The sequence below is a fragment of the Aptenodytes patagonicus genome, chromosome 13 (genome assembly GCF_965638725.1).
Source record: "Aptenodytes patagonicus chromosome 13, bAptPat1.pri.cur, whole genome shotgun sequence".
Classification (NCBI taxonomy): domain Eukaryota; kingdom Metazoa; phylum Chordata; class Aves; order Sphenisciformes; family Spheniscidae; genus Aptenodytes; species Aptenodytes patagonicus.
In genome coordinates this window covers 12813685-12839905 of record NC_134961.1, presented here as the reverse complement: position 1 = coordinate 12839905, position 26221 = coordinate 12813685, and the positions used below count along the sequence as shown (strand labels likewise).

The window sequence follows — 26221 nt, the reverse complement described above, 5'->3', positions numbered from 1 at the left end:
AATCTTCTTTGTCTGTCTTGCATCTTCCATGCCTAGTATTTGGTGCATGTAAGAGGACTGAACTGGTTCAAATGGAGTCATATTTCCTTTATTCTGATGAAGTAGAGTATTAAAAATGTTGGCTATTAGGGACTGATGACTGGCCATTCCCTCTGACCAGACTATCCCTATGGTCTGTTAGAATTGCTTCTAGTTACCTAGTCTAGAACCTGGCCTTTCCTACATGGTCCAGAGGAGAGGAACGAGTCACTTCCCAAAGTGCAGCGTTCAGGAACTCCCTAGATGACTTCACCGTTCCTCCTGTAGCTAATTGTGATGATCTTCCTGCCTATGGCTACATAAAACAGTTGGTTCTTTCCTCTTACAATTCCACCTAGCAGCAGTGCTGCAGTAATGAGCCCTTCTTCAGGGGCTTAAAGTTAAGTAAAATAATCTTAATTTTAAATATTTAAGTATGTGTTTCTTAAGTCCTGCCTCATATTAACAGATCCTATGCAATGTGTAAGATGTTGGATTCTCTCTGCCCGTATAGAAATGAGATAGCAATTTCTTCAGAATAGTTTTTGTTGATGGAAAGAAAGGTCTTTTGGGAACTAAGCACAGTCCATTACATTCTTCGTTAAAGAAAAATGTTTAATATCTCTTTATAATATAAAAATTGTTTCCTGAAATATTATACCTAGAAAACATTAATTCTTAGTTAATTGATGGATGATTACTTAAGAATCGTCTGCCACTTCTGTCCCGTACTTTTAGAGGTTCAAGTAACAGTTTTACTTTTAATTAGGCTGGTAAACATGAAATCTGTATGGATTTTTCTGAAGGACTTCACTAGTCAAATAATGTTTTGACAGACCTAAGCCTTTTTTTTTCTGTATTTTGAAGCCAAACAAATTGTTGACTTGATAAAATCATAAAGAAGAGCTAGCTGTCATCCTTCCTTAATGACTCTTTTGTAGATTTTTATTCATACGGGATTTGATGCACTCTATTGTAAGACTTCCGGTTAAAAGCAATATACATGTATATTGCTAGTACTTAGACCTTCTGAAATGAGCCTTTTGCCCAAACTGTAAAGAAAGGAACTGTGAGGATGCCCATTGAGTCAAGGACTTCCTGTAGCAAACACTGCAGTATTCAGTTGTGAGATAAATGCTTTTATGAGTGCCATTCATTACCCAGAGACTGCTGTGGAGAAGTATGGTACAGGAGGACACAGCCCTGATGGTAAACCCTGTCCCAGCTGCTAGCGAGATTCAGGCACTCTCAGCAGACTACCATACTTGGACCACATTCAAGCTATCCAACTTCCATATGTGCCAGCAAGAAGCAGGTGAAACAAAAGAAGTATTTGGTGAAAGAAAATATTTCTTTGCTTTACCTCTGTGTTCTTAGGTTAATCTCCTGTGGGAATTATTCTAGATTCTGCTTCTACAAGTCAGCATAGTACCAAGGAGAAAGGGGAGTAATACTGTTTCTCTGCTTGGCTGCTGTCCTCAGGGTTCTGAAAGGCGGCGTGGAACAGCCTGGTCTTCTCAATACTGCAGCTGTTTGAGAATTGCATAGAGCAGAGGTCTTGGCAAACCTGGGAAGGCAGCACTGCATTGGCTCATTCAGAGCTGTTTACAGCCATTAAGGTTAGGAACCTGGGCTTATGTTTCAGGGAAAAAAAAAAAATTTGTTCTGATTTGAATGCTAAACAACCTGTACATCTTACTCCAGAGATAATGATGATTTTCTGCTAAATTGCATAGCAAAATAAATCAGTGGCTTTAATGCTTTTCTGAAAAATCTAGATTGTTTTCAATTTTTTTTTTAAAGGAACTTATGTTCTGGGGAAATCGATATAGAGGAAGGGCTGATTAGTCTCCTAAATCTTACTCTTAAAGATAAGTTTTACAGTCATTTGAAAAATGTTGGCTATAAAAATTCCTCTCCAGCATTGTAAATATGAGCAAAGGATTGCAACTGAGGTCATTGAAGGTTTCAGATGCTTATCTCTCTTTAGGTCAGAGGATCTACACCTTTGTGGACATGGGTCCAAGTCTCCATTGGGTGCTTTTTCTTTATGTAGCTTTGTAAGAATTGTTCATTAACTTGGTTTCAGGTATTTCGTACATCTTTAAGATTATAAAGGAAAGATGAAAATTAAATGGATTTTTCTTTTAGAGAGTTCTCAGTGAGGTTAAGTTGTTTGTCGTCTGCAAGTACAGAACACTGATAACTCCAATCTGGAAACCAGTGGCTTCTGAGTATTCTTGCACTGACATCCTTTTCTTATCAAACCGATATTCTATGCAAGAAATAAGGACAGAGTTGCCTTTAATTTAAGCCAATGTCTAAGCTCCCACTGATTTCAGTAATAATGAATTTTGCTCCTGTATCTCTACACTTCTTTTGTGATGAACTTTAAAAGCTGGTAGTTTTGTCTCCATATGTTCCTTTTTTGTGTGGGAGGGTCTTTAATGATTTTGATATTTTGTCTTCAGTGGGGGGGGGGGCGGGATAGAAATTGCTCTAGCTTCAGCTCTCAACCCTTTTGTAGGGAAAAGGGTATGAATAGTATGCACAGTTGACATTAGACATATTAAAAGCTGTACATGAGGGGGGTTTGACAATTTGAAATGCTTTTAGGATAGGTCAAATAATTCAAGAGGAGAATTTAATCAAGTAAAATCCCCCTTCAGAAAGCTAAGCTATCAGTTTGTTTATGTGACTTAGTCATCCCTTCCTATGTAGCATGATTGTTCATTTGATTCCAATTTACAGAACAACGTGTACCTTTTTTATAGCAGTCATTAAGTTAATCTGGATGTCAGAATTTAAGGCTGCTGAACTCTGATGGGTAACTTCTAAAGCAAGTATTTATCACATCCTCTTATGTTGATAGATACATCACAATGAGACACACAGTATAATGTTATGGCCAGGCCACTCGGCGTATGCACAACAGTGCTGACTTGGGTGGTATTAGTGTTCAGCAGAGCTTCCAATTTCGTCTTGCATCTGTGACATAAGCATCAAGGTCACTTATGTTAGGAATTATACTTTTCATTTAAACTGCCTTCTGTACCATGCTGTGCAGTAACACAGTAAATTGTGAATCTACAACATGCCACTTTAAATTGTCTGTTTTGTTTACAAATGCTGCCCTTCCATGTATCTTTGTTGTGGTTTAACCCAGCAGGCAGCTAAACACCACACAGCCATTCGCTCACTCCCCCCCCGCCAGTGGGATCGGGGAGAGAATCAGAAAAAAAAGTAAAATTCGTGGGTTGAGATAAAGACAGCTTAATAGGACAGAAAAGGAAGGGAAATAATAATAATGATAAAAGAATATACAAAGCAAGTGATGCACAATGCAATTGCTCGCCACCTGCCGACTGATGCCCAGTCAGTCCCTGAGCAGCAGTCACACACACCCCCCACCACCACCCCGGCCAACTCCCCCCAGTTTATATACTGAGCATGACGTCACATGGTATGGAATGTCCCTTTGGCCAGTTTGGGTCAGCTGTCCTGGCTGTGCCCCCTCCCAGCTTCTCGCTGGCAGGGCACGAGAAGCTGGAAAGTCCTTGACTAGTGTAAGCACTGCTTAGCAACAACTAAAACGTCAGTGTGTTATCGACATTATTCTCATCCTAAATCCAAAACACAGCACTGTACCAGCTACTAGGAAGGAAATTAACTCTATCCCAGCCAAAACCAGGACAGTATCCACCCCTTATTCTATACCATCTATGTCATGCCCAGCTCCCACACTTTCCAATACATCCCAGTTAATCACCACCACTTTTCCCGTATTTTGATATATACACACAGATATAATTACCTTGGTCTATGGGCCATCCCTATAAAATGTTCATTGAATTCATTTAGTCCATGACTTTGGGCTCCATCTGTCATAACAGTGCTTCAGGGCAGGAGAGATGGTGTGTGGTGCTGCATTATTGCATGCTGAAGGCAGTTTTGGTTCCATCACTGCTGCGCTTGTCCGGTTCTATCGTCGCTGCACTTTGCTCGATTTCATCAAAGATCATTCTTCATTAATCTAGGTGATTCTTACTGTAATGCTGTTGATATGGCATATAGCCACCATAGAAGTGATGATATACAGTATTATACAGCAATTAACATCATACAATTTAATTCATTGGCTATTCTCACCCGAAGTCAAATCCCCTTGAGGTACACATTGGACTTCCCCATCCTCCCGCATCACCCAGCAAGTGCACCCAGGTCCTTGAGCAAAAGCAATCCCGCAGATGGTTTTGCCTTTGCCCGAGGCAGGAATAACCCAGACTGTTTTCCCCAGCATATTTTTTATGTGCACTACAGGGACTTTATCCCCTTCTACAGTATGTAAAACTTTGGACTGGGCAGGGCCAGCTCGATCGGCTCGATTTCCCACAAGACAACAGGACCCATCGGTGAACAGGGCATATTGCTTCTCATTTTCTAGCAGTTTATTATACAGTGGGGCCTCTTCAGCACGCGTCACCTCCTCCTCTGGCGATATTCTGAAATCTTTGCCTTCTGGCCAGTCCCTGATCACTTCCAAGATTCCTGGGCGATTGGGGTTTCCTATTTGAGCTCGTTGTGTGATCAGTGCGACCCACTTACTCCACATAGCATCAGTTGCATGATGTGTGCAGGGGATCCTCCCTTTGAACATCCAGCCCAGCACCGGCAGTCAGGGTGCCAGGAGGAGCTGTGCTTCAGTACCAATGACTTCCGAAGCAGCTCGAACCCCTTCATGTGCTGCCAATATCTGTTTTTCAGTTGGAGTATAGCGGGTCTCAGATCCTCTGTATCCCTGACTCCAAAACCCTAGGGGTCGACCTCAAGTCTCCCCTGGTGCTTTCTGCCAGAGGCTCCAGGTAGGGCCGTTCTCCCCGGCTGCGGCATAGAGCACATTTTTTACATCTTGTCCTGCCTGGACTGGCCCAAGGGCTACTGCATGAGCTATCTCTCGTTTAATTTGTTCAAAGGCTTGTCATTGCTCAGGGCCCCATTTGAAATCGTTCTTCTTCCGGGTCACTTGACAGAGGGGGCTTACAATCAGACTGTAATTTGGAATATGCATTCTCCAAAAACCCACAACGCCTAAGAAAGCTTGTGTTTCCTTTTTGCTAGTTGGTGGAGACATTGCTGTTATTTTGTTGATCACATCTATTGGGATCTGACGATGTCCATCTTGCCATTTTATTCCTAAAAAGTGGATCTCCTGTGCAGGTCCCTTGACTTTACTTTGTTTTACAGCAAAACAGGCCTTCAGCAGGATTTGGACTATTGTCTTCCCTTTCTCAAAAACTACTTCTACTGTGTTGCCCCATACGGTGATGTCATCAATGTATTGCAGGTGTTCCAGAGCTTCACCTTGTTCCAGTGCAGTCTGGATCAGTCCATGGCAAACGGTAGGCCTGTGTTTCCACCCCTGGGGCAGTTGGTTCCAGGTGTACTGAACACCTCTCCAAGTGAAAGCAAACTGTCCGCTGCACTCTGCTGCCAAAGGGGTTGAGAAGAATCCATTAGTGGTATCAATTGTGGCATACCACTTGGCTGCCTTTGACTCCAGTTCATATTGAAGTTCTAGCATGGCCGGCACAGCAGCACTCAGCGGCGGCATGACTTCATTCAGGCCATGATAGTCTACTGTTAGTCTCCACTCTGCATTAGGCTTTCACACTGGCCATACGGGACTGTTAAAGGGTGAGCAAGTCTTGCTGGTCACTCCTTGGCTCTCCAGTTGATGAATCAGCTTATGGATGGGAATCACGGAGTCTCGGTTGGTGCGATATTGCTGCTGGTGCACTCTTGTAGTGGCGATCGGCACCTGTTGTTCTTCAACCCTCAGCAACCCCACAACAGAAGGGTCCTCCAAGAGGCCAAGCAAGGTAGACAGCTGTTTAATTTCCTCCGTCTCCAAGGCAGCTATACCAAAAGCCCACTGGTACCCTTTTGGGTCCTTGAAATACCCTCTCCTGAGGTAGTCTATGCCAAGGATGCGTGGAGCCTCTGGGCCAGTCACAATGGGGTGGTTCTGCCACTGTCCTGGTTTTGGCTGGGATAGAATTAATTTTCTTCCTAGTAGCTGGTACAGTGCTGTGTTTTGGATTTAGTATAAGCATAATGTTGGTAACACACCGATGGTTTAGTTGTTGCTGAGCAGTGCTTACACTAGTCAAGGACTTTTCAGCTTCCCATGCTCCACCGACTGAGAAGGCTGGAGGTGCAAAAGAAGCCGGGAGGGGGCACAGCCAGGACAGCTGACCCCAACTGGCCAAAGGGACATTCCATACCATGTGATGTCATGCTCAGTATATAAACTGGGGGAAAGCTGGTCGGGGGGGCTGCTGCTCGGGGACTGGCTGGGCATCGGTCGGCGGGTGGTGAGCAATTGTACTGTGCATCACTTGCTTTGTATATTATTATTATTACTATTATTATTATTAGGTTTTTATTTTATTTCAATTATTAAACTGTTTTTATCTCAACCCATGAGTTTTCTCACTTTTACTCTTCCGATTCTCTCCGCGGTCCCACCGGTGGGTGGATGGGGCATGAGCGAGCGGCTGTGTGGTGCTCAGGTTAAACCACGACAGCCACTCATTCCCAGTTAGGCTCACTTTGCCCTCCAATACAGTTAGCTGTTGGGATCCCCCCATCCTTCCAGAAATACAGATGGGTTCTGCCCCTATACAGCTTGATGGCATTAGGGTACACTGTGCACCGGTGTCTACTAGAGCCTTATACTCCTGTGGGTCTGATGTGCCAGGCCACCAAATCCACGCAGTCCAGTAAACCCGGTTGTCCCTTTCCTCCACCTGGCTGGAGGCAGGGCCACTCTAGTCCCGGTCATAGTATTCGTTACTCACTTCTCATAAATGTGAATCAAAAGTCCCTTTCTTAAGATCGGAAGTAAAATCAGCCCTTCTACTCTGTCTGGGGAACTGCTCACTGGAAACTGGAGCAGCAATTTTCCTGGAAGAACTGCCCTTTGTGATTGTTTTTCCTTGCAACTCACATACCCATGCCTCTACGGTCAAGGTGGATTTTCCATCCCACTTCCTCATGTCCTCCCCATGATCATGCAGGTAAAACCACAGGGTGACCCATGGCGTGTATGCACTATATCCTCTCTCTTGAGCAGAGGGACGCTTACTCCTAATGCCTGAGATACTGGTCCATACAGGTGGGGAGCAGGACATATCCTCTTTGAATCACTGGAACTCCCAGGACAGTTTCACCACAGCTGAGATGCAGGCCCATAGGGAGGAAGAGAGACTTTCTTTGTATTGCTGGAGATGGCCAACCAATTCATCCACCGTTTGTTCCTCTCCGTCTTTCCAGGTCATTACTGCCAATGATTTGCCATATGATGATGGTGCGCTCTGTACAAACTTCCACCACATGGGTCGTGTGCACCTGACTTCATCTGGATCTTTGAATAACTGCTCTTTGTTCAGGTCATCATAGATCACCTCCAGCATGGCTAATTCCCTCAGGTACTGGATACCTCTCTCTGTGGTGGTCCACTTGCCTGGGTGACATATAACGTCTTCCTTGAAGGGATACCTTTCCTTCCCACCTGACAGGAGTCGCCTCCAGAGGCTGAGGGCTTGTGCCCCTTTTCCAATCGCTTTGCCAGTGCCCCCTTCCCTGGAAAGGGATCCCAGCTGCTTGGCTTCCCTACCCTCTAATTCCAAGCTACTGGCCCCGTTATCCCAGCATCAGAGCAGCCAGGTGACAACGTGCTTGCCTGGATGACGACTGAAATCTTTTCGCATATCTCGCAGCTCAATCAGAGATTGGGTGGTTACCATCTCATTTATGGGTTCTGCCTCTTTCTCCTCCTGTTCTCATGGCGGCCCTGGTTCATCTTCATCCCTTACTAAATGAGCTGATTTTCTTGTGTATTTGTTCTTGGGTATAGGGGCAACTGATACTGGCACGGGTTGGTTCTCTGGTTCAGCCACAGTGCCTGTCGCTGGGGTTGGAGTAGCTGCGGTGCCTGTCGCTGGGGTTGATCTCTGGATGGTATTCTTAAATAATTGTTTAACCTTAAACAAGACCTGAACCACATTCAGGAGACGTAGCAATAGGAACATGCTGGTTTGAACATCCCAAGGATATTCAAAATTCTCAAGAGCTGTTGTAACTAGCCTGAAGGAGAAGAGGAAAGTGAAGGAGCAGGGGAAAGTGTCCCTCCCTGTCTCCCCCATAGATTGGTTCCCCAAGGAGAAAAGGTAAAGACTGTGATTATTAATAGTTTCCAAAAGGTGGCTCCCGAGGTACGGAGACGACGGCAATGCCAAGTACAATTACCAGATTAGTCTCACGACCAATAATTTTATCATATCATAAACCAGTAGTGTTACACAGTGCAGCAAAATGATACCCTTGATCCAGCTCCTAGAGGTGATATACAGCACAACAGGGAACATATAGAGCAAGTAAGGTGTTACATAACACAACTTGGAGAGGAAGCACGACAACTTTGAGAGCAAATTAATCTTCCAAAGTATTATGTGTACTTCTTGGTTTTGCGTACTCAGTTGCTTTTTTATTTGTGAAGTACGATTCCAGACTGAGTGGTATCTATGGTCTTACAGACGAGCAAGCTATACCCAGCAGGCCACTCCTCCAGAGGCAGTTAACTCCCTGCTCCTGTGAAATAAGTTGTCTAGTACTAAGTGGCAAATTACTGCTGTTCAGTGTTATTCCTCTTCATGTGATAGCTCTTCCTGAGGAATTTTGCTCCACAGTTCCAACAGGAGCTGTAGCTTTGTTGGGATCAGCCTAATGAACTGTCACAGGTGATAGACCAAGCAGTGATTCCCAGCTCCTGCTGAGCTTGAGACCATATTGCCACTGAAATATTTTTCTCTACTTGGAGCACTGACTATACATGGAATAAACCCAAGACCACATCAAGGTACTTGAATGAACTGGTATTTCTGAATAGAATAGAATAGAATAGAATAGAATAGAATAGAATAGAATAGAATAGAATAGAATAGAATAGAGCATCAACAACTTAGAAGAGGGTGTAAACTTGAGTTCCAGCTAGCACTATTGTTTTAAATGCAGTTGTCTGCTCAAAAAGTAGTGATATGTAAAAATCAGCATGGCATATTACCACTTACTTCTGCCCTTTAGGGCCTGTGCTGAGAAACTGTTAATGTACGGTGCTCCTCTGTGGAGGAATCATGGTATAGAGCAATCATTGTGCTGTCCACTGAAGTAGATACTGTTTTGTTTTGTTTCTTTGATGTATGGATAGTTGGCTTTCCAAAAACTGTCTATAAAAGGGTTCTGGTGATCATTTTAAGTACCTTGCAACATACTCAGTACACAGCATGCTTCTCCCAGCTCTTCTCAGTAGAGAATGATGGGACATGATAGGAAGCAATTCTAAAAAATTACTTTTTCCTAATGTTTTTTGTACTGTATCATGTAGTGACTGTGACAGAAGAAGGTATTTGCCCTTTCATGAACCTGTTTGGATTGCATGCTTAGAATGCAAAAAAAAAAAGGGGTGATGATACAGAGAATGAAGAGTTATGTACCATCATGCCCTAGAAAGAAGTGACTGCTGAAAAGCAATCTCCAAAGCCATCTGAACATCAGAGCGTTAAAACTAGGTTCTGGAACATAATATCTAGGAAAACGCTTTCCTTTTTGGTAGATGCCCCAGGTGCATGAGCAAGGAGGGAAAAGTGGTGCTCTGTGATACATTGCTGATCTGGACAATGAGGGGATTAGGACCTGCTGTAAGGTGCAGGCACTGCTAACAGTACTTGCATTTTAGAGATGTTGCCAGTGCCTTAAAAACAACAATACAAAACAAAAAAAACCCCAAACAAGTCAGAACTGGTGAGGACTGGCAAAGAATCTAAACCCCAAATAATCCAAATACTCTAACAAGAGCAGTCTGTTAATAGGTGTGCCTGGACTGGGAGTGTCAGTGCCATCTCCAAAATTAACATTTCCATTCCACTTCGTGACTGTAGATGTCTTTCGAGTGGATGTAAAAATCTGACAAAGCAGAGTGCTTGAATTGTGCTTGGGTTCTGTAATTGACCAGACCTTAAGGCACAAGAAAAATTAATAGTAAGGCATTGTTGTAATGAATTAATTTTGTGCTTGCTCAACCACTCAACATTTAAACATATGGAACTATTTTATGTGTAGGAAGAATCTCATGAAAGGGAGCTGTGTCAGCCTGGTTATTTGAGCCTGCCAGAGCAGAGATGAGAGAGCTGGTTGTTTTTGTCCATAGAGGAACTGATGTTTTACATCTGCTTTGTAACAAATAAAAATTAATGCTCCTTCTGTTAGGTGAACATTTTGTTTTTTCTTTATTGTGTGAAGGTACAAAACTATCAGTTTGCCTCCCACCAAATCCTGTTGAATTCCTCATTCTCTAATTAGTGTTAAAGAATTAGGTAAGAAATACCTGATTTACAGAGTACAGATCTAGGAGCTAGTAACTTGTGTTTTCTTTTCAAATCTAGCATCTGGCACAACTAACTTTGTTGGAAAGTTATTGTGGTAATGCCTCAGCTGCTGCTTCTGTAAAATAGAGGTGGTATCTTCATCACAGAAACCCCTTTGAGTACTAGCAGCAAAGCTTAATTTGATTTTTTTTAACACTTTTGTTTCCTATCACAGTTTTACTTTATTGAACAGAGGAAAAAAATCTAAGAATAACAGGTATTTCATTTGTCTTTTCTGATAGTAGGTGTTTTTCCTAAGGTACTTGAGTTTCAGGTATTTGGAATAACTTTTTCTTTAAAGTATTTACTTCACAGCAGTATGAACAGTTACTATAGAACTAAATTATATTCGGTATGTGCAGATACAGATCTTGTTTTCTGTCTACCTTATGCTTTACTCAAGAAGTACATAGTTGTAAATCTGCTTTATAGACAGTACAAATTGTGGGAAAGGTGCCTTGTGGAGACTTCAGCTTTGTGGCTTCAGGGACTATCTGCGTTTCACTGGTAGTGATGATTTTTTAAATCAGCTTAGAGCTGATTTTAGGCATGTGTATTACATTTGTTGACACAATATGACACTGAGGTTAACACAAGAGTTACTTAAATATATTAATTTTAAAAGTAAGGATTCAATAGTATGTACCGCAAAACAAGGATTTAAAACTAACTGAAATAAAAAAAATGGGATTCTGTTAATGGCTGAGGCTAATTAAAAACACTTGTATCGTTTAGTTTCCAGCCAGTGCTTTGCATGTGAGCAGCATTATGTAAACTCCATTTGTACCTTTGCCAAAGCAAAGAAGATCAGTAGGTCAAACTTTTAAGCTTGACCTACTTTTTTTATAGGTACCTCACAACAGCTCAACCTTTTCCCACTTAATTTCTTGCTAGTCCTGAAGCAAAGTAGAGACAACTAACTTTTCTGGCCTGCTGTACAGTATGTAGGATTTTCATCTTATGCAGTAGTTATCCACCTAGTTCAGGTATCTTTTTTCAGCAATGGTTGGTACCTGTATATTTCAGAAGAGGGTAACTAGAGTGACTCATGGATGAGGAGGAGTGTTGACCTCTGAAGATGTTAAATGCTGCTATCTATTTTAAAATCAAATACAAAATGACTTTTATAGTATGGCGGAACAAATACAATATGGAGGCAGGTTTTTTTCTTGTACAAATTAATTTGGGAAAATTATTGTAAATTTATAGTCTATAAAATTTTAAAATTTAAAATAAATTTATTATTACATAATTATAAGTGTTTATTGTAATTCACAGTGCCTACAAATTTAGTAATGGACAGTGTCTTTCTTTGAGGGCTATATGCAGGAGAAAAGTTCTATGGTAATTTTGCAGCAATCCCCTTATGTGTGCTTCAGCTGCTCTTCTCAATCTCACTTTTCTTCCCCAAGCCTCTGATTGATGGAGATATACACAGATCTGAAAAACTGGAGATATGGCCAAGAAGAGGATCTGTGCAGGGTAGGTGCCTATTTTAAGGAGAGGGGGAACAAGCTAGAGCATTTGACTGCCAAAGCACTTATATTGGCCTAATTCCGTAAGAATCTATATGGAATTAACAGGTGTAGGTTATATCCTTTCTCAGGTGAAGCTCTTGGTTTCTCCCTATTACATCATATTTGATTTCCTATTTGATGTATTATTTTGTATATGTTTTTTAAATTTTGTAAATTGAATTGATTACAAGAGTTTGATCTCTCTTGGGTACCTTAGGAAATGTAGTCTGATTGTGATGGATTGTCTGCGGGATGAGCTAATCAAGTATGAAACACTAGCTGCTAAGAGTTAGAGGTTCAAAATTCCACAGAGTATGTAGAGTCTAGTTCCTCTCTTTGAGCAAAACATACTCAGTCTCTTATGTTTGGGTCCTTGGGATGAACTAAAATGCTTCCTTCTGAAGGCATCAAAAGCCTCCCAGGGATTTACTGCAGTATCAGAAGCCAGCATTTCCTATCCACGCAACATAGTGCGATAAGCAACAGTTGGCTGCTACCCAAGAGCCTCATGGTAGCTGCAGTTCTGTGCCATAAATTACAAAGCACTTTAGGGTTATTAAGGATGACAGTCTCTCAAGGTGTAATGATTAATAACCCACTTAGATGTTTAAATATTTGTCCAGTTGAAGACAGTTCACATTAGGCCTTGAACTCGACCATGAGCAATTCTTTGTGCAGTTGTTTGGACACTGCATTGGTAGGGCTGAGCTGTCTCTGAGCTTGGCACATCCAAGAATTTAATAATCAAATGACAGTGTTCATGGGCACTAAAGTAGTTTACTTTTGTAGTGTTCATCATTGAGCCAGCTTCACAGTTTATAGTGTTCCAGTTCTTACTCCTGGGTTTCCTGTTCTCTTGCTCTCCAATTATTGTCCAGGTTCTTCTTGCCTTGTTTCCACTTCTCTTGCTGTCACTGCTTCCAGCTATTGGCAGCAATGTAATTTAGTTGTATTTTAAGGAAGAGGTATGGGATCAGAATAAGAGAGAATGGGACAAACTGATTGTTCAGCGTGCCTCAGAACTGCTTTGCTGTGAATACTTCAAAAGAGCTGCCTTGAATCTAGATTCTTCCTACACTTCCCAAACTGATGACATATATACTAATGTTATTAGGATGTCTCAATGAAACTGCTTGCTTTCTGCAATAAAATCTTTGTATACATCTGAAATGAGATGGATCCTGACTTCCATGATAGGCAGGACAAATGTACAAATTAACAGGGAACAGTTTTATCTGTAACTTCATCAGTATGAGCTTAATGCATCAAAAATACACAACCTTTAATTGTAATGTCTTTATACCAAAGCGAAGAAAACTGATAAGAGGTTGTCATGGACCTCAAGTTTCCTGAAGGTTGACTTTTGTATAGAAGGTGACCTGTTTGACTTGAAAATTTGCTTTAATGTTCAGTCTTCTCTGAAGTACTGAACTGTTCTCTCTCAGTACAAAATAGAGATACTATAAATTGCAGTATTAAGAGACATCTTTTCTTAAGCATAGACAGCAACCAACGGTATTCCCACAGTCAGTGGCAGTGTCAGCTCCAGAACTGCCACAGTGGAAGAGTCTGATCTCCTTTCTTATAGAGGAGAAAATGCACTGCAGCTTCTGTTCCTGTTGATGCAAGGAGCGTTGTAGGCGTTGCATGCTGTGGGGGAAGAGAAGTCACAAGGGTGAAGAAAGAACTTTTTTTTCCTTAGGTTGAATTCCTTTCTGAAACTAATCATGCACCTAAATTCATGTGTTAATGATGTAGTTCTCCATTGTAGAAACTTGTGTGGGAAGAAGCATGTTTCACTTTGTTTTTTAAACCCACACTTAATTCAATTTAAAAACTATGCAACAAGATTGTTCAGGAAACCTGAAAAGATTGAATGGCCAAGAATTTCTAATGTGGTCTCATGAATTCTTTCAGTGGAATATTATTGGGTCACTCAGCAATTACAAGAAGCACCCTGAAGCTTAATACATGAAAAATGGTGAAATAAAGAGAGTAAAGGCTAGAAGTAGTAGTTGCTATTTTAGAAACAGAAGTCTGTTGACTTATGCCAAATGTAATCTGAAATAAATGCTCTCTGTAACTATATGTTCAGTAAGATGAAGTTGGTGATAAAGACAGAGCATTTCTTGCCTGTTTATATTGAATCTAAAATTAGAGACAATTCTGTTTCAGAACGTCAGTATAACAACTGTATAAACATATGTTAACAGATATGCTCTTTGGAGCACTATATAACATCTGATTGCTTTTTAAGAATAGTCCCACTTGTTCAGAAAGGACTGAGCCCTGCTGTTAAGATAAAGTCATATTTTATTTAAGTAAAGCGCAAATTCAACTGTTCAGGAGTGGTCTGTCTTCTCTTATTCTAGCCAAAAAAAAGTCTCCAGACTCTTACAGTCTATTTTTGTAGATCCCGATCTGTGATAAGGGAGAAAGTGTTATCACCACACAGACAGCACCTGTTAATTGCCTAAATAATTCAGGCTTAAATTATACAGGCTTCTAAAACAAGGACTTGCCCTAGCAAAAGGGATAAGAAAGTATAACTTCAGGATAAATCCTGAATATGCTCCTTGCCTTCCCATTTTTCTTTGTTTTTAACAGTGTCGTGGTTTAACCCCAGCCAGCAACTAAGCCCCACCCAGCCACTCGCTCAGTCCCCCCTGGTGGGATGGGGGAGAGAATCAGAAGGGTAAAAGTGAGAAAACTCATGGGTTGAGATAAAGACAATTTAATAGGTAAAGCAGAAGCCATGCGTGCAAGCAAAGCAAAACAAGGAATTCATTCACTCCTTCCCGTTGGCAGGCAGGTGTTCAGCCATCTCCAGGAAAGCAGGGCTCCATCATGCGTAATGGTGACTTAGGAAGACAAACGCCATCACTCCGAACATCCCCCCTTCCTTCTTCTTCCCCCAGCTTTATATGCTGAGCATGACGCCATATGGTGTGGGATATCCCTGTGGTCAGTTGGGGTCAGCTGTCCTGGCTGTGTCCCCTCCCAACTTCTTGTGCACCCCCAGCACTCGCTGGTGGGGTGGGGTGAGAGGCAGAAAAGGCCTTGACTCTGTGTCAGCACTGCTCAGCAGTAACGAAAACATCCCTGTGGTATCAACACTGTTTCCAGCACAAATCCAAAACATAGCCCCATACTAGCTACTATAAAGAAAATTAACTCTATCCCAGCCAAAACCAGCACAGTTGTGATGGGAACAAGTAAATGCCTAAATTTGAGAATGATTACTGCAGAAGAAGGTTAGGGTTTTTTTTCCTTAAAATTTTAATCAGCCAGGAAACTATGTGCTGGCTGTCTTTGAGGACAGATTGCATGTAGTTAAGCTATATGTCAGTCTGTCTTTCAGCACATGAAATGTTACTTGTAGAGAATAAATTCTTTGTTGGCCCTGTACCTAATCCTTATTTGAAGAGCAGTTTAACCTGTATTGCCAGTTGTTACAAGCATATAATACACAGATTTGGCAACAGTTAAAAAGTGCCTTTAGGAATAAAAACCAAGGTTAGGTTTTATTCTACTTGAAATATTACTCTAGTTGCAATGAAATACGTCTTGGGACATTTAGGTGCCATTCTTCAACTGACAAAGGTGCCTTATGGAATAAAGCAAATCTAGTAGACAGAGATAGTATCTTATGATGATGATCCTTATTTGTCCTGAATTTCATTTGATAAAATACGCAAGCAATCTTGAGGGCAGAGCCAGAACCTGAATTTTCTCCCTACCCTTGAATGTCCTTGTCACCAGGCCATAGAAATTGCTTTTGATTTGTCCTGGTTTCGGCTGGGATAGAGTTAATTTTCTTCCTAGTAGCTGGTACAGTGCTGTGTTTTGATTTAGTATAAGCATAATGTTGGTAACACACCGATGTTTTAGTTGTTGCTAAGCAGTGCTTACACTAGTCAAGGACTTTTCAGCTTCCCATGCTCCACCGACTGAGAAGGCTGGAGGTGCACAAGAAGCCAGGAGGGGGCACAGCCAGGACAGCTGACCCCAACTGGCCAGAGGGACATTCCATACCATGGGACATCATGCTCAGTACATAAACTGGGGAAAGCTGGTCGGGGGGGCTGCTGCTCGGGGACTGGCTGGGCATCAGTCGGCAGGTGGTGAGCAATTGTACTGTGCATCACTTGCTTTGTATATTCTTTTATTATTATTATTACTACTATTTTACTTTATTCTATTTCAATTATTAAACCATTCTTATCTCAACCCATGAGTTTTCTCACTTTTACTCTTCTGATTCTCTCCCCTGTCCCACTGTGGGGGGAGTGAGTGAGCGGCTGTGTGGTGCTCAGTTGCCAGCTGAGGTTAAATCACAACAAGATTGTAAACAGGAAGGTTGACAGATATTTCATCTTCATGAATAAAGAGAACAATAGGTTACTTCACTTGGTGTGATTTGGGGGTTTTGGTATATCCGTCCTGATCTGCTTAGACATCTATTAAGTTTGAAACTCAACTGACTTTGTGAAATGGTGCTTTTAGATATGCAGGAGTTAAAAATCGAGAGCTCTGAAGTCCAGTTGTTGCCAGCCCATGAACAGACCACCTTATAAGGCACCTATGTGGAAGGTGATCCACTACACTGTGAAGATCTGGAATTTCTGTGTTCTTGCTGGTTGCGTTGTGTTTGTACCACGTGGCAAGCTCTGGTGCTGCCATTACTGACCCAGCCTGGCCACCTCACGTTACTGGCTCCTGTAGATGATGGCCAGCCTCAAAGAGCCTGCACATCAACCATACGATTGTGAAGTGATTAGCAGACCATTTCTGAGAAGGTTGGGATAGGGTTGTGTGGTGTATTGGATGAAGGGGTATCATTTTACAGCTCTGTCTAAAGCCAAATATAACTCTTAAAAAGAACACAAGCTCATCAGATGTTAAATGGCAGAACAGCTGTAGGTGTCATAGCTTCTGGCTTTCAGCTGAACATATGGCATAAAACTGGTGTAGCTGACTAGAAAAATCACTTTTAAATATTGACACTGCCTTTGATCTTTCTTTTTTTAGGCAGTGAATTTTGTCAACTTTGAGTAACTCTATTTTGGTTGGGGGAAAAATGTAAATAACCAAACTTTGTTTGGTTTTTAAGCTAAATAAAACATTGTTTTCTTTTTTTTTCCTTAAAGTTCTCTCTTTTTTCCATGCCCTTGCCACTTCAGAAATTGTAGAGATTCTAGTCGCTGACAACACTATCCTATCGTGAAAAAGCTTATAGTGTCAGAAAATAAACAACGAGAAGGTTCCAACTTATTAGTAGATCCTGTTTACCAACATTTAATTAATGCTGTCTTCTGAAGTAGGGAAGAATACCTTCAGCGTGGGCAGATTTCTTGGCTCTGATACATGAGAACACACAGAGCCTTTGTTATGTCCTCAGGGGAGTTGTTCCTGTGTTGTTGCCTGAGGATAGCTCTTTCAGTGTGTGGTGGTCCATGTCTTCTAAAAAAAAAAAAAAAAAAGGGCAAAACAAAATCCAAACATTAAAAAACCCCACCCCAATACACAAGCAGTATGGCATTGAAACGTGTATGTTGGAATTCAGAAATAAACTTGCTTTTTATTGGTCCAAATTTCTGCAATTTAAACATTACTTACAACTCGTATATCATCATGATTGTCATTTGTAGTAATAAACTTTTCTAATATGTGTAAGTCATAAGGATCTTTCCCAATAGATGCCCCCTGATTTTTTTTCTCTTTGGGGGTGGGAGGAGGGAGGGAGAAGACTGCGGTTTTTGTGGAGGGGGGATTTGGTTTGAATTAGGCATGATACGAACACTGAATTGAAAACTTTTGAGACAACTCAGGCACCACATGGTCTTCAGCAGCAAGGCAGACTTTTCTGCTAATATACCACAACTTTTTTAACATTGAGTTTAGACTTTAAAAATGAGAATTCTTCTGTTTAAAAGCCAATAAGCTTTGGAGTTCTAAAGAGTGCCAAAGATGGTACCTAATAAAATAAATTACGTGGACATTAGATTGTTAAATAGAATTCAATTGGTAGGTTCCTCATAGCTAGCATAAGCTGGGTTTGAAGCTAGGGATGTTACCTCACTTATTGTTGCCAATATAAGTATTTTTAAGAAAGTCACTTAGTTCCTGAAAGAAGGAAGCACCCTTTACATCTCTACAGCAAGAAGGATGGTGCATTTCAAAGTTGGTTTGAATGGAGAGAAAATTCTGATTTCAGAGAAGGGGATAAATGGAGTAGAAGAGAAATAGCAGCTTATATAATAACATGCTCTATCTTGCAATATTGATTTGAATTGCTCTTAAAAGATGCACTCTAGCTATAGCAAGGACTTTGCAAGTAGATCTAAGTCTTTATTAAAACTGATCTTTTAACATTGTATAAATACTTTTTAGGTATTTGTTTCGTACCAATAAATATCCAGTGGGCATATGAACTGATCTTGCATCTGGTCTCCTACAAAGTGAGACACTCCAAAGCTTTTCTTCCGGAGTTGCAATACCTATTAGATGATTTGAGAGACAAATCAGAGTGAATGCCAAAAACGTAAGATCTGGCATACAAAAGACAGGAAAGATAATTCATAATCCCTTTGTTTTGGACTCCTCTGTTCTGTGCCTTTGCAGTTAATCCTCTGTTATTCTTTTAAGCCTTTCTCTAGATCATCCTTTAACATTCATAAATCTTATTTTAGTAAGTCTGAACTTGGTTGCCTCTTAATCTACTAACTGAACAACATACTGGAACATCCGCAGTAAAAGAATCAATCTGTCATGCCACATCCTGAATACTGTAATTGCATGGTAACCTCGAAGTTATTTTAGCGGCATAAGTGCTAAAGAGCATCTATTCAAACTAGCCCCTGTCCCTCACAAAAGAAGTGATTATTTATGTAAGAACAGTAACAGATATGGTATTCTCACACTTGATTGGAAACTGGCAGTTGATCCTCTCTTATATTTTGATCCTTTTATATACCCTTTATAGTTATTTAGGTATAATCCAGATATTGTATTGTCCTACAACAATGACCTAAGCAAAAATGTGGAGGAAAGGGTGTTCGAATTGCTTATAGTTACTTAGCTGCAGTTAATTATGTGTATGTGCTATTTTACAAAATGCTTTGATATGACATTATTTGAGGCTGTAAACATTTTTAAATTGCTTTAATGGGTCAATGGCTGAAAATTTATGAGAGGACTAACTACATTTCCTTTTACAAGGCTATAATTCTGAGCAGTTGTAGATACAAAAAAAATTCTGTGAGCTATGCCTGTGGGCGTCATTCAGTGGGATCTTATGTACAGAGACCCTGCGACTCTGTTTGACTATTACAACATGGACCATGCCTTTTAGAATCAAGAGGTCTTCCCCAGCGCTGTTAATCCTTTTTTCCTCCCCGGTTTTGAAGTGCTTTGCAAACCAGCAGGGTACCGTTATCTTTTTCCTCTTCACACCAGAGGTGGTGCATATCCTGCAAAAGCATAGCTTTTTCCCTAACCTTCTGCATTGCTTACTCTAAGCACAACTAATCTCCTTGTAAGAGAGGGTACAGGGCCTGATTTCTGATGGAGTTTTACACTGGAATAAGTAGAACTAACTATATGCAACCTGGAGTGACCTCCCAGGCTATGGTAGGGAAGGATCAGCAGTGTCAGTTCCCTGGATTTCAGGAAAGGCAGAAGGGAGAGTACTCTGTTTCCAAGGAACTGATACCTGGAATATAGAATTAATAGAAATTTTCCCCAAAACAAAATATATATAAATAAACCTAAATAAGTCATTCTTTCTTCCCCCTTTGTATAGTAACATCACTTAAAGTGCCCATTGCAGGAAAACAAATTCCATGTGTAAGACTGGGAAACATCCCACTTAAACTGCCAAATTCCTTGGATTACTTTGAAAAATTTTCTTCTTGGAAATACCTCCTCCTTGTTTGCTGTTACGGGCAGTTGCATTGGAACTATTCTTACCGTGCTCTGTTGTTTGTTCCTCTCAGGAATTCCTCGGCTATGCTTCGCTCACTTTGAAAGCGGTCTTCTGTCAGAGAGGCTTGGTTGCAGGCAAGGAGCAGCAGACAAGTTAAAGGCAAGGTGGCCAAAGTCAACTTGATGGTTATCCTTAACATTGGTACAGGGAATTAGTCTGCCATGACTAAATCACTGCATTCTCTTTAGACCTTTAAAGCTTCCACTTAGATTGGGTAGCAAGCTACAGCTATGCAATAGACAGCTGCAGCCTGTTCCTCCTCTTAGATGGACCTAGACCTTTTTCCATTCAAGTTTATTAATTGGATAGAACTTAGAAACTTTCCAAGAAAAACTTAATTTTCTCCTGTCCTTGTCTGTGGCCCAGTAAGAGTTACAGGGAATGACTTAACTGAGCTGCCCTTATTTTACGTATGTCATTCTCTGGCATGCGACTTACCTAACCAGCAGCAATGAATGTTTTAGTGTGCCCAAATAACATAGCTCCATGTACTGTGCTCATTACTAAAACATAAAACTTATCAGTGTCCTTGCCATGTTGGCAGTGCCCTAAGATTTATGTCACCAACACCTCATTAGGAACCCTGTAAACTGTGCTCTTCGCTTAGCAAAGATGGTTTAACAAGTCCACAGTACACTAAGAGCAGAAATTGTCTGGCAGTCACAACTGGGGTTTCTAGCAGAACCACACCATCGCATCAGGACAGCGGGGGAGGGAGAGTGGGCGGGCTGTCTGGGAGCAGTTGGATGTTTTAACCTCCTCACTGGGCATATTGGCTCATAATATTTATTTATTGTTAGTAGTAAGCATTTTGCTAAGGATGTGGTTGATACATGGAAGGTAAAAGTGAGGAAGCTGTTGTCAAGGAATATAAAGGGTTGCAGATGCATTTAAACCCAAGGAATAGCATTTTCTCTAAAATGATGGGAAAGAGTAAGGACATTTTTAAGTGGGGACAGTAGGGGAGGGCAGAGTAGGGGCAGGTACCCTAAGCTGTGTGAGCAAGAGCAGTTCTGAGGATTTGTGCTTTGTATGTTCATGTGACAGTATAGCTGCTGAGTTCTGTGGCCTTCTAATGTTTGAGCCCCACCTCGTTCACTGCATCGTGCTTTTACCATATTAGTTACTTCTTATGCTATGGTAAGCTCTTCACGGCAGTGGCACCTCTCCTGTGTCCATCTGGCACGCTTGATCCCGCGTGTTCTGGCAATCAAATAATAGATGAACAGCAAACATCTGAATAGCTGTTATTATGCTACTGCTTTCCAGCCGTGGTATCGCTGTGCCACTTTCAATAATTCAGAAGCGATGGAGAGGTGGGGGAGTGAAAGGGCTGCAGTAATCTTTGTTTCTCTCTGTAGCGTGTGATTCCTCCTCGGTGGCTCTGTAGTTACCACGGAAACGGGAGAGGGATGGCACAGCACTGGCAGGGCTGGAGTGGGGCTTGTGGGTCGGCTCCGTGGCAGCCACACATCTGCACAAAGGGGAAGAACTAGGGTTTGCCTTTCTTTGGTTTGGTGCCTTCTCTTCTCTTTCCCTCAATGGTTTTGTGAAACTTAATTGTTAAACAGGTGATGCTTTGGAATGTTGGTGTATTTGTTAAAGAGTCTTTTTATTAGTGATTCTAGTAAAAATGTGCAGTGTCAGAAAATGAGCATTACTGGTGGTCTGGAGGAGTTGGGTGAGGTAGTGTAGGAATATGATCATGAAATCTTTCACTGGTATAAACTGGAGTCAGACTGTCACTACTGGAGTTGTTTAATGTGTTTGAAATGCACTGGCACATGGGGGAATAGATTTACTGGAAAAGACTAAGGACCACTTCACTGACATTTGCTTAGTACAGCATTCTCTGTTTTGATGAAGGCTGAATCTCATTTTTAGTAATTAGAATATATATCCTAATCACCTCTCACACTAGCTGTACTGACCTGCATAATGCCAGTCTCGCAAGGTACAGAGGGAGAGGCATACAAGAGAAAGGGAGCAGCCCCCTGCATCTCCAGGTTGTCATTATACTTCCTGATGGCTGTGCAGCGTGGGCATTGGGAGGTGGAGGATGGGCAGGTGTGGTTACTCCGCTGCACATGTTTTCGGGCTGTATCCATCCTTAAGCTGCCTAATCTACTTGCATTAGCTATGCTGTTTGTTTTATACCTGTGTTAGGTGCTTAGATTTTCAGCAGTTTTGCTGGAATTGTTCTGAGGGAACAACTAAAAGCCTGTTTTACCTAGGCATCAGAGTGGAACTTGGTGACTGGCTTGAGATGGACCGTTGGGCTGTTCTCTAACTACAGGCAGAAGGAGACTGTTAGATTTAGTATCTCTGTCCCTCCTTTCAATGATGGACTAGATAAGGTTAAACAAGATTTTCTGTAACAAGTTTGTTGGCAGCTGCCTGGCAACTGTTTGCTTGATTGCCTTAGAATGGGACCAAGACAATAAAATACCATGTAAACCCACTCCTCTTTTGAATTTCATGGCAAATAAATACTCTTTTTCCACACCAGAGACTTCTTTTGAAGTGTGCAATCAACAGGAGATTTGTCACTATAGGAGCAAGCTATGAGGTTTAATTTCCTTCTGCCCAGTTTATGTACACAAGTGAGGTATTCCTGTATAGTGAACTTAAACGTGAACTTTAACTAAATTTATGAGCACATAATGAGGTTGTTTCTCCCAGTTACCTTTGTGAAACCTTTAGAAATAGTTCACAGACTTCTCTTGCCCTCCATTTGCCTCCCTAGAGTCTGCAGGCTCAAGGTTCAAAACCTTGAATATGGAGTACATCTACTTCAAATTTGTAATCCATGAAGCAGAGTTAAGAGAAAATACTAAGTATGTGCTAGCAAAAGCTTAACCATAAAGTATAGTATTTTTCCTCCAAAACGGCAGATCCTGAAATGTAATTGCTGACACTTAAAACTCTGATTAAAAAAAAAAAAGAGAAAAAAAGAAAAAAAAAGAGTGGAACAACACACTTGGGCACCAGTAGTGATGTTTAGGAAACCCTGCTCTGAGTAGTTCCTTGCAACTATCCTTGTGTCTTCAAAAGAGATGCTACCCTGGTACTCGCAATTCAGAGATTTTTGTTCTCTTTTTTTCATTTTCAGTTGTGGATTTGTTGAGGGTTTTTGTGAGAAAATCAGCCTTTGGAGAAGTAGATTTTGACAGCAAAAAAATTGCACCGAAAAATAGTAGTTCAAGATGGAGTTCTCTTCTGTTTCCTCTAGATATAGCACAAGTGGGCTTAGCTGTGGTCCTCTCTGAATCTGACATGTTAAATGTTCTCTTGCTAATTGAAAAATGTCTTCGATATGAACTGCAACTTGGATCTGAAAGATGAGTTAGTTGTCTCTTTCAAATACATGCTCATCTATAGCAACTGTTCTTCAGTTTCAGTTAACACACAAAATGGAACAGAGTCCAGCACAGTGGTTCTTATCACTGTTGCTTTTGCCAAAGTTAAAAATGCACTAAATTACTGCTACTGAATTCAGGAGGGCTCTCTGAATTCAGAAAACATCTATTGAGTGTGTGATGTCATTTTTATGAAGTCATTCTTTAGATGAGAATTGCAGTTTAGAAAAAACTGACTTCTACTTTAAGTACAGTAAAATTGTTGTTAATTCCTAGTCTTGCAGAGTGATTGGGATTAATTTCCTGTTCTATGATACTGCAGTGAATAGCCTCTTTATCCCCAAACTACAGGAAACTACTTAGTGTTTTGTATGAGGTTCTGTAATGTGTGTGTGTTTCAGGGAGCTTGACTTTTAAGGACACATGCACATCTCCCCTCTGCCCCAGCAGCTGATGTAAAATGAAAACATTGCAGGCTATGAAAAAGCAACTGAGAAGCAGTTCATGTAAAACTGTGTACTGTACAGGTATGTGAGCTGTGCAAGATTGCTCATGTAATTCTGGCTCAGTTTTGTGTAATCCTGGTGCACAGCAATTGTGTGATTGCTGTATATCTGGAGTAGAAAATGCCAATTTTGTTGGTTTTGTAACTGACACTTTTTTAAAGGATTTTACTTCAACTTTTAGCTGAAAATTCATCTCTGAATCTTTCAGTTGATTAATATGTAATTAAAAGGATGTATTTGAATAGGACTAAAAATTTGTAGTCTAAACAAAGGTTACAGGAATGCTTCAACAGAACTGATTCAGTAATGTTTTTGCTCTTGGTTCTTCTCACCCTCTAGGAGTGTATCAGAAGCGCTACATCTAATAAAACGTGATATTCTGCCTCCTAACCCATGATTCTAAGCTCAGAAGCTGATTCTGCTGGTACTCATTGCTGAGGTGTAAGCAGACAGGATCTGAACACTTGTAGAAATTGGCTCCAGGGTGCTAGGAGGTGCATGCTAGGACTGGTTACCCTTTTGACTATTGGCTTACTTCTTTGTGTCATGCCTTTTTTTTTTTTCTTCCCCAAAAAAAGAAGCTAAAAAGTATGACAGTTGCTTCTTCCTCTAAAAATCATGCTAAACCTAAGCTTCCAAGTCTTACTGTAACTGTTTCTAAGTTGCCTTCTTTTTATTTTAAACAGGTCAACTATAACAATATTTACTTGCAGTAATTTGTGGAGGAAGATGTTGACTCTAATATTATCCACTGTTGGGTTTTGCCTCTAATTTAGATAAAGGACAATTGTGATTATTTAGGAAAACAGTTCGGAAGAAGGGACAAAATTGAGAAATATAGGACTTAATGTTTAAGACACGCTGGAAGAAATGGATTTTAATCTTGCATGTTAATTTTGGGTTAAAATTTTCCAAATAAAGAGAACTTCACTATTAAAGCTTACTAAAAGCTTCTTTATGAGTCTCAAAAGCACTGAATTGGATTTTAAATCAGATTTTTTTTTATTTAACAGAAAATACCTCATTTTGTGTAAAACTTTATGGTTCCTGTACCAGTCTTGTCCTTTTTCTAGGATATTTTTGATAGATCTTTTGTGTAGATATCCCAGTTTGTGTGTGTAGTACCTCTTGTTAGCTGTCAAAAAGATTGACCAGTCTCTTGCATAGAAGGACTCTTAAAGAGTTATTGTCAAGAAGTGTTTTGGTTTTTTTAAAAATGTTCTTAAAAGTCTTGGTATGAATCAAATGCAGTTCCTGCTGCAAGACTTTGAGGATTAAAGCTGTATTTACAGATGAGGGGAAAAGGCATTAGACAGTTAAAGGCATTTTGGGGGGCTGCAGCTCATTTTGTTAGATTATAAAAGTACTTCATCTTGCACAGATGAGGGAGTGATTCTCTATACAACTCAGCTACCACTTCAACTGATATTGGCAGGCTTTATAGGAGTGTTTTATCCCTTTGATTAGACCTTGATTGCCACTCATGAACCAGATACAGCTTGCAGCCATCTCACTTCAACTTGTGCAAGCATATGATGAAAGAACATGAAGATAGATGTTTAAAGCATGCCCCCCCCCCATCCTCTGTGTTTGAAAGGCTTATTAAGGTTCATCAAAGAAAGAGTCCCTTATTTTTTGACAATTCTGAGCTTTGGTTTGCAGTTGAGCGCCCCTCAGAGAGGATTTTGAAAGTTTACTTGCCTCTCTGCTATGTATTTTCAGGTGCTCTCACAGTTGGCCTTGTGCGACAGTGTCAAACCATCCATGGACGTGACAGGACCTGTATTCCTCCACGGCTGCCTCCTGAGTGGGTCACTACGTTATTTTTCATCATTATGGGAATCATTTCACTAACTGTCACATGTGGTTTGCTGGTGGCTTCCCACTGGCGAAGAGAAGCTACTAAATATGCCCGCTGGATAGCTTTCACTGGAAGTAAGTGACCTCAACTACACAGTTGACCTGTACGCAGGATAAACTGGTGGAGTCTAAAATAGCACTATAGTGTTGTGAAGGAGCAGTGCTTAGGGCTCTTACTATACAAAACATTCTTTCTTTTTAAATACCACGTCTGAGGGAAAAATAAAATTCTTCAAAAATCAAGGGGTTGGTATCTTAAGTGACTATAATTGAGGGGGAATAATAGTCTGCGGGCCCAAGGTGAGAGAAAGGAGGGCATGACCCCTTTACCTTCTTTGGGCAGTGCCATTAATTGACCGAAGAAAATGAGCAGGGATAGAAGAGGTCAGTCCTGAACTGTGTCTGATAGTCTTTCGTACTTCCCCACTCCCATATATCCAGGACTTATTCGTAGCAGAATGGAATGATTGAAAGTTCCCTCCCTGAGGAA

The 26221-nt window shown here is 40.9% G+C and overlaps 1 protein-coding gene across 1 annotated transcript in view; it reads left to right on the top strand.

The window, feature by feature from the left end:
• The window catches only part of MOSMO (modulator of smoothened), a 39681-nt gene that overhangs the window by 1316 nt on the left and 12144 nt on the right, over window positions 1-26221 (top strand). The window contains exon 2 of the mRNA XM_076351064.1: window positions 25594-25806. Coding sequence (XP_076207179.1) covers window positions 25594-25806 — 213 coding nt within the window. The remainder of the gene's footprint in view (window positions 1-25593; window positions 25807-26221) is intronic.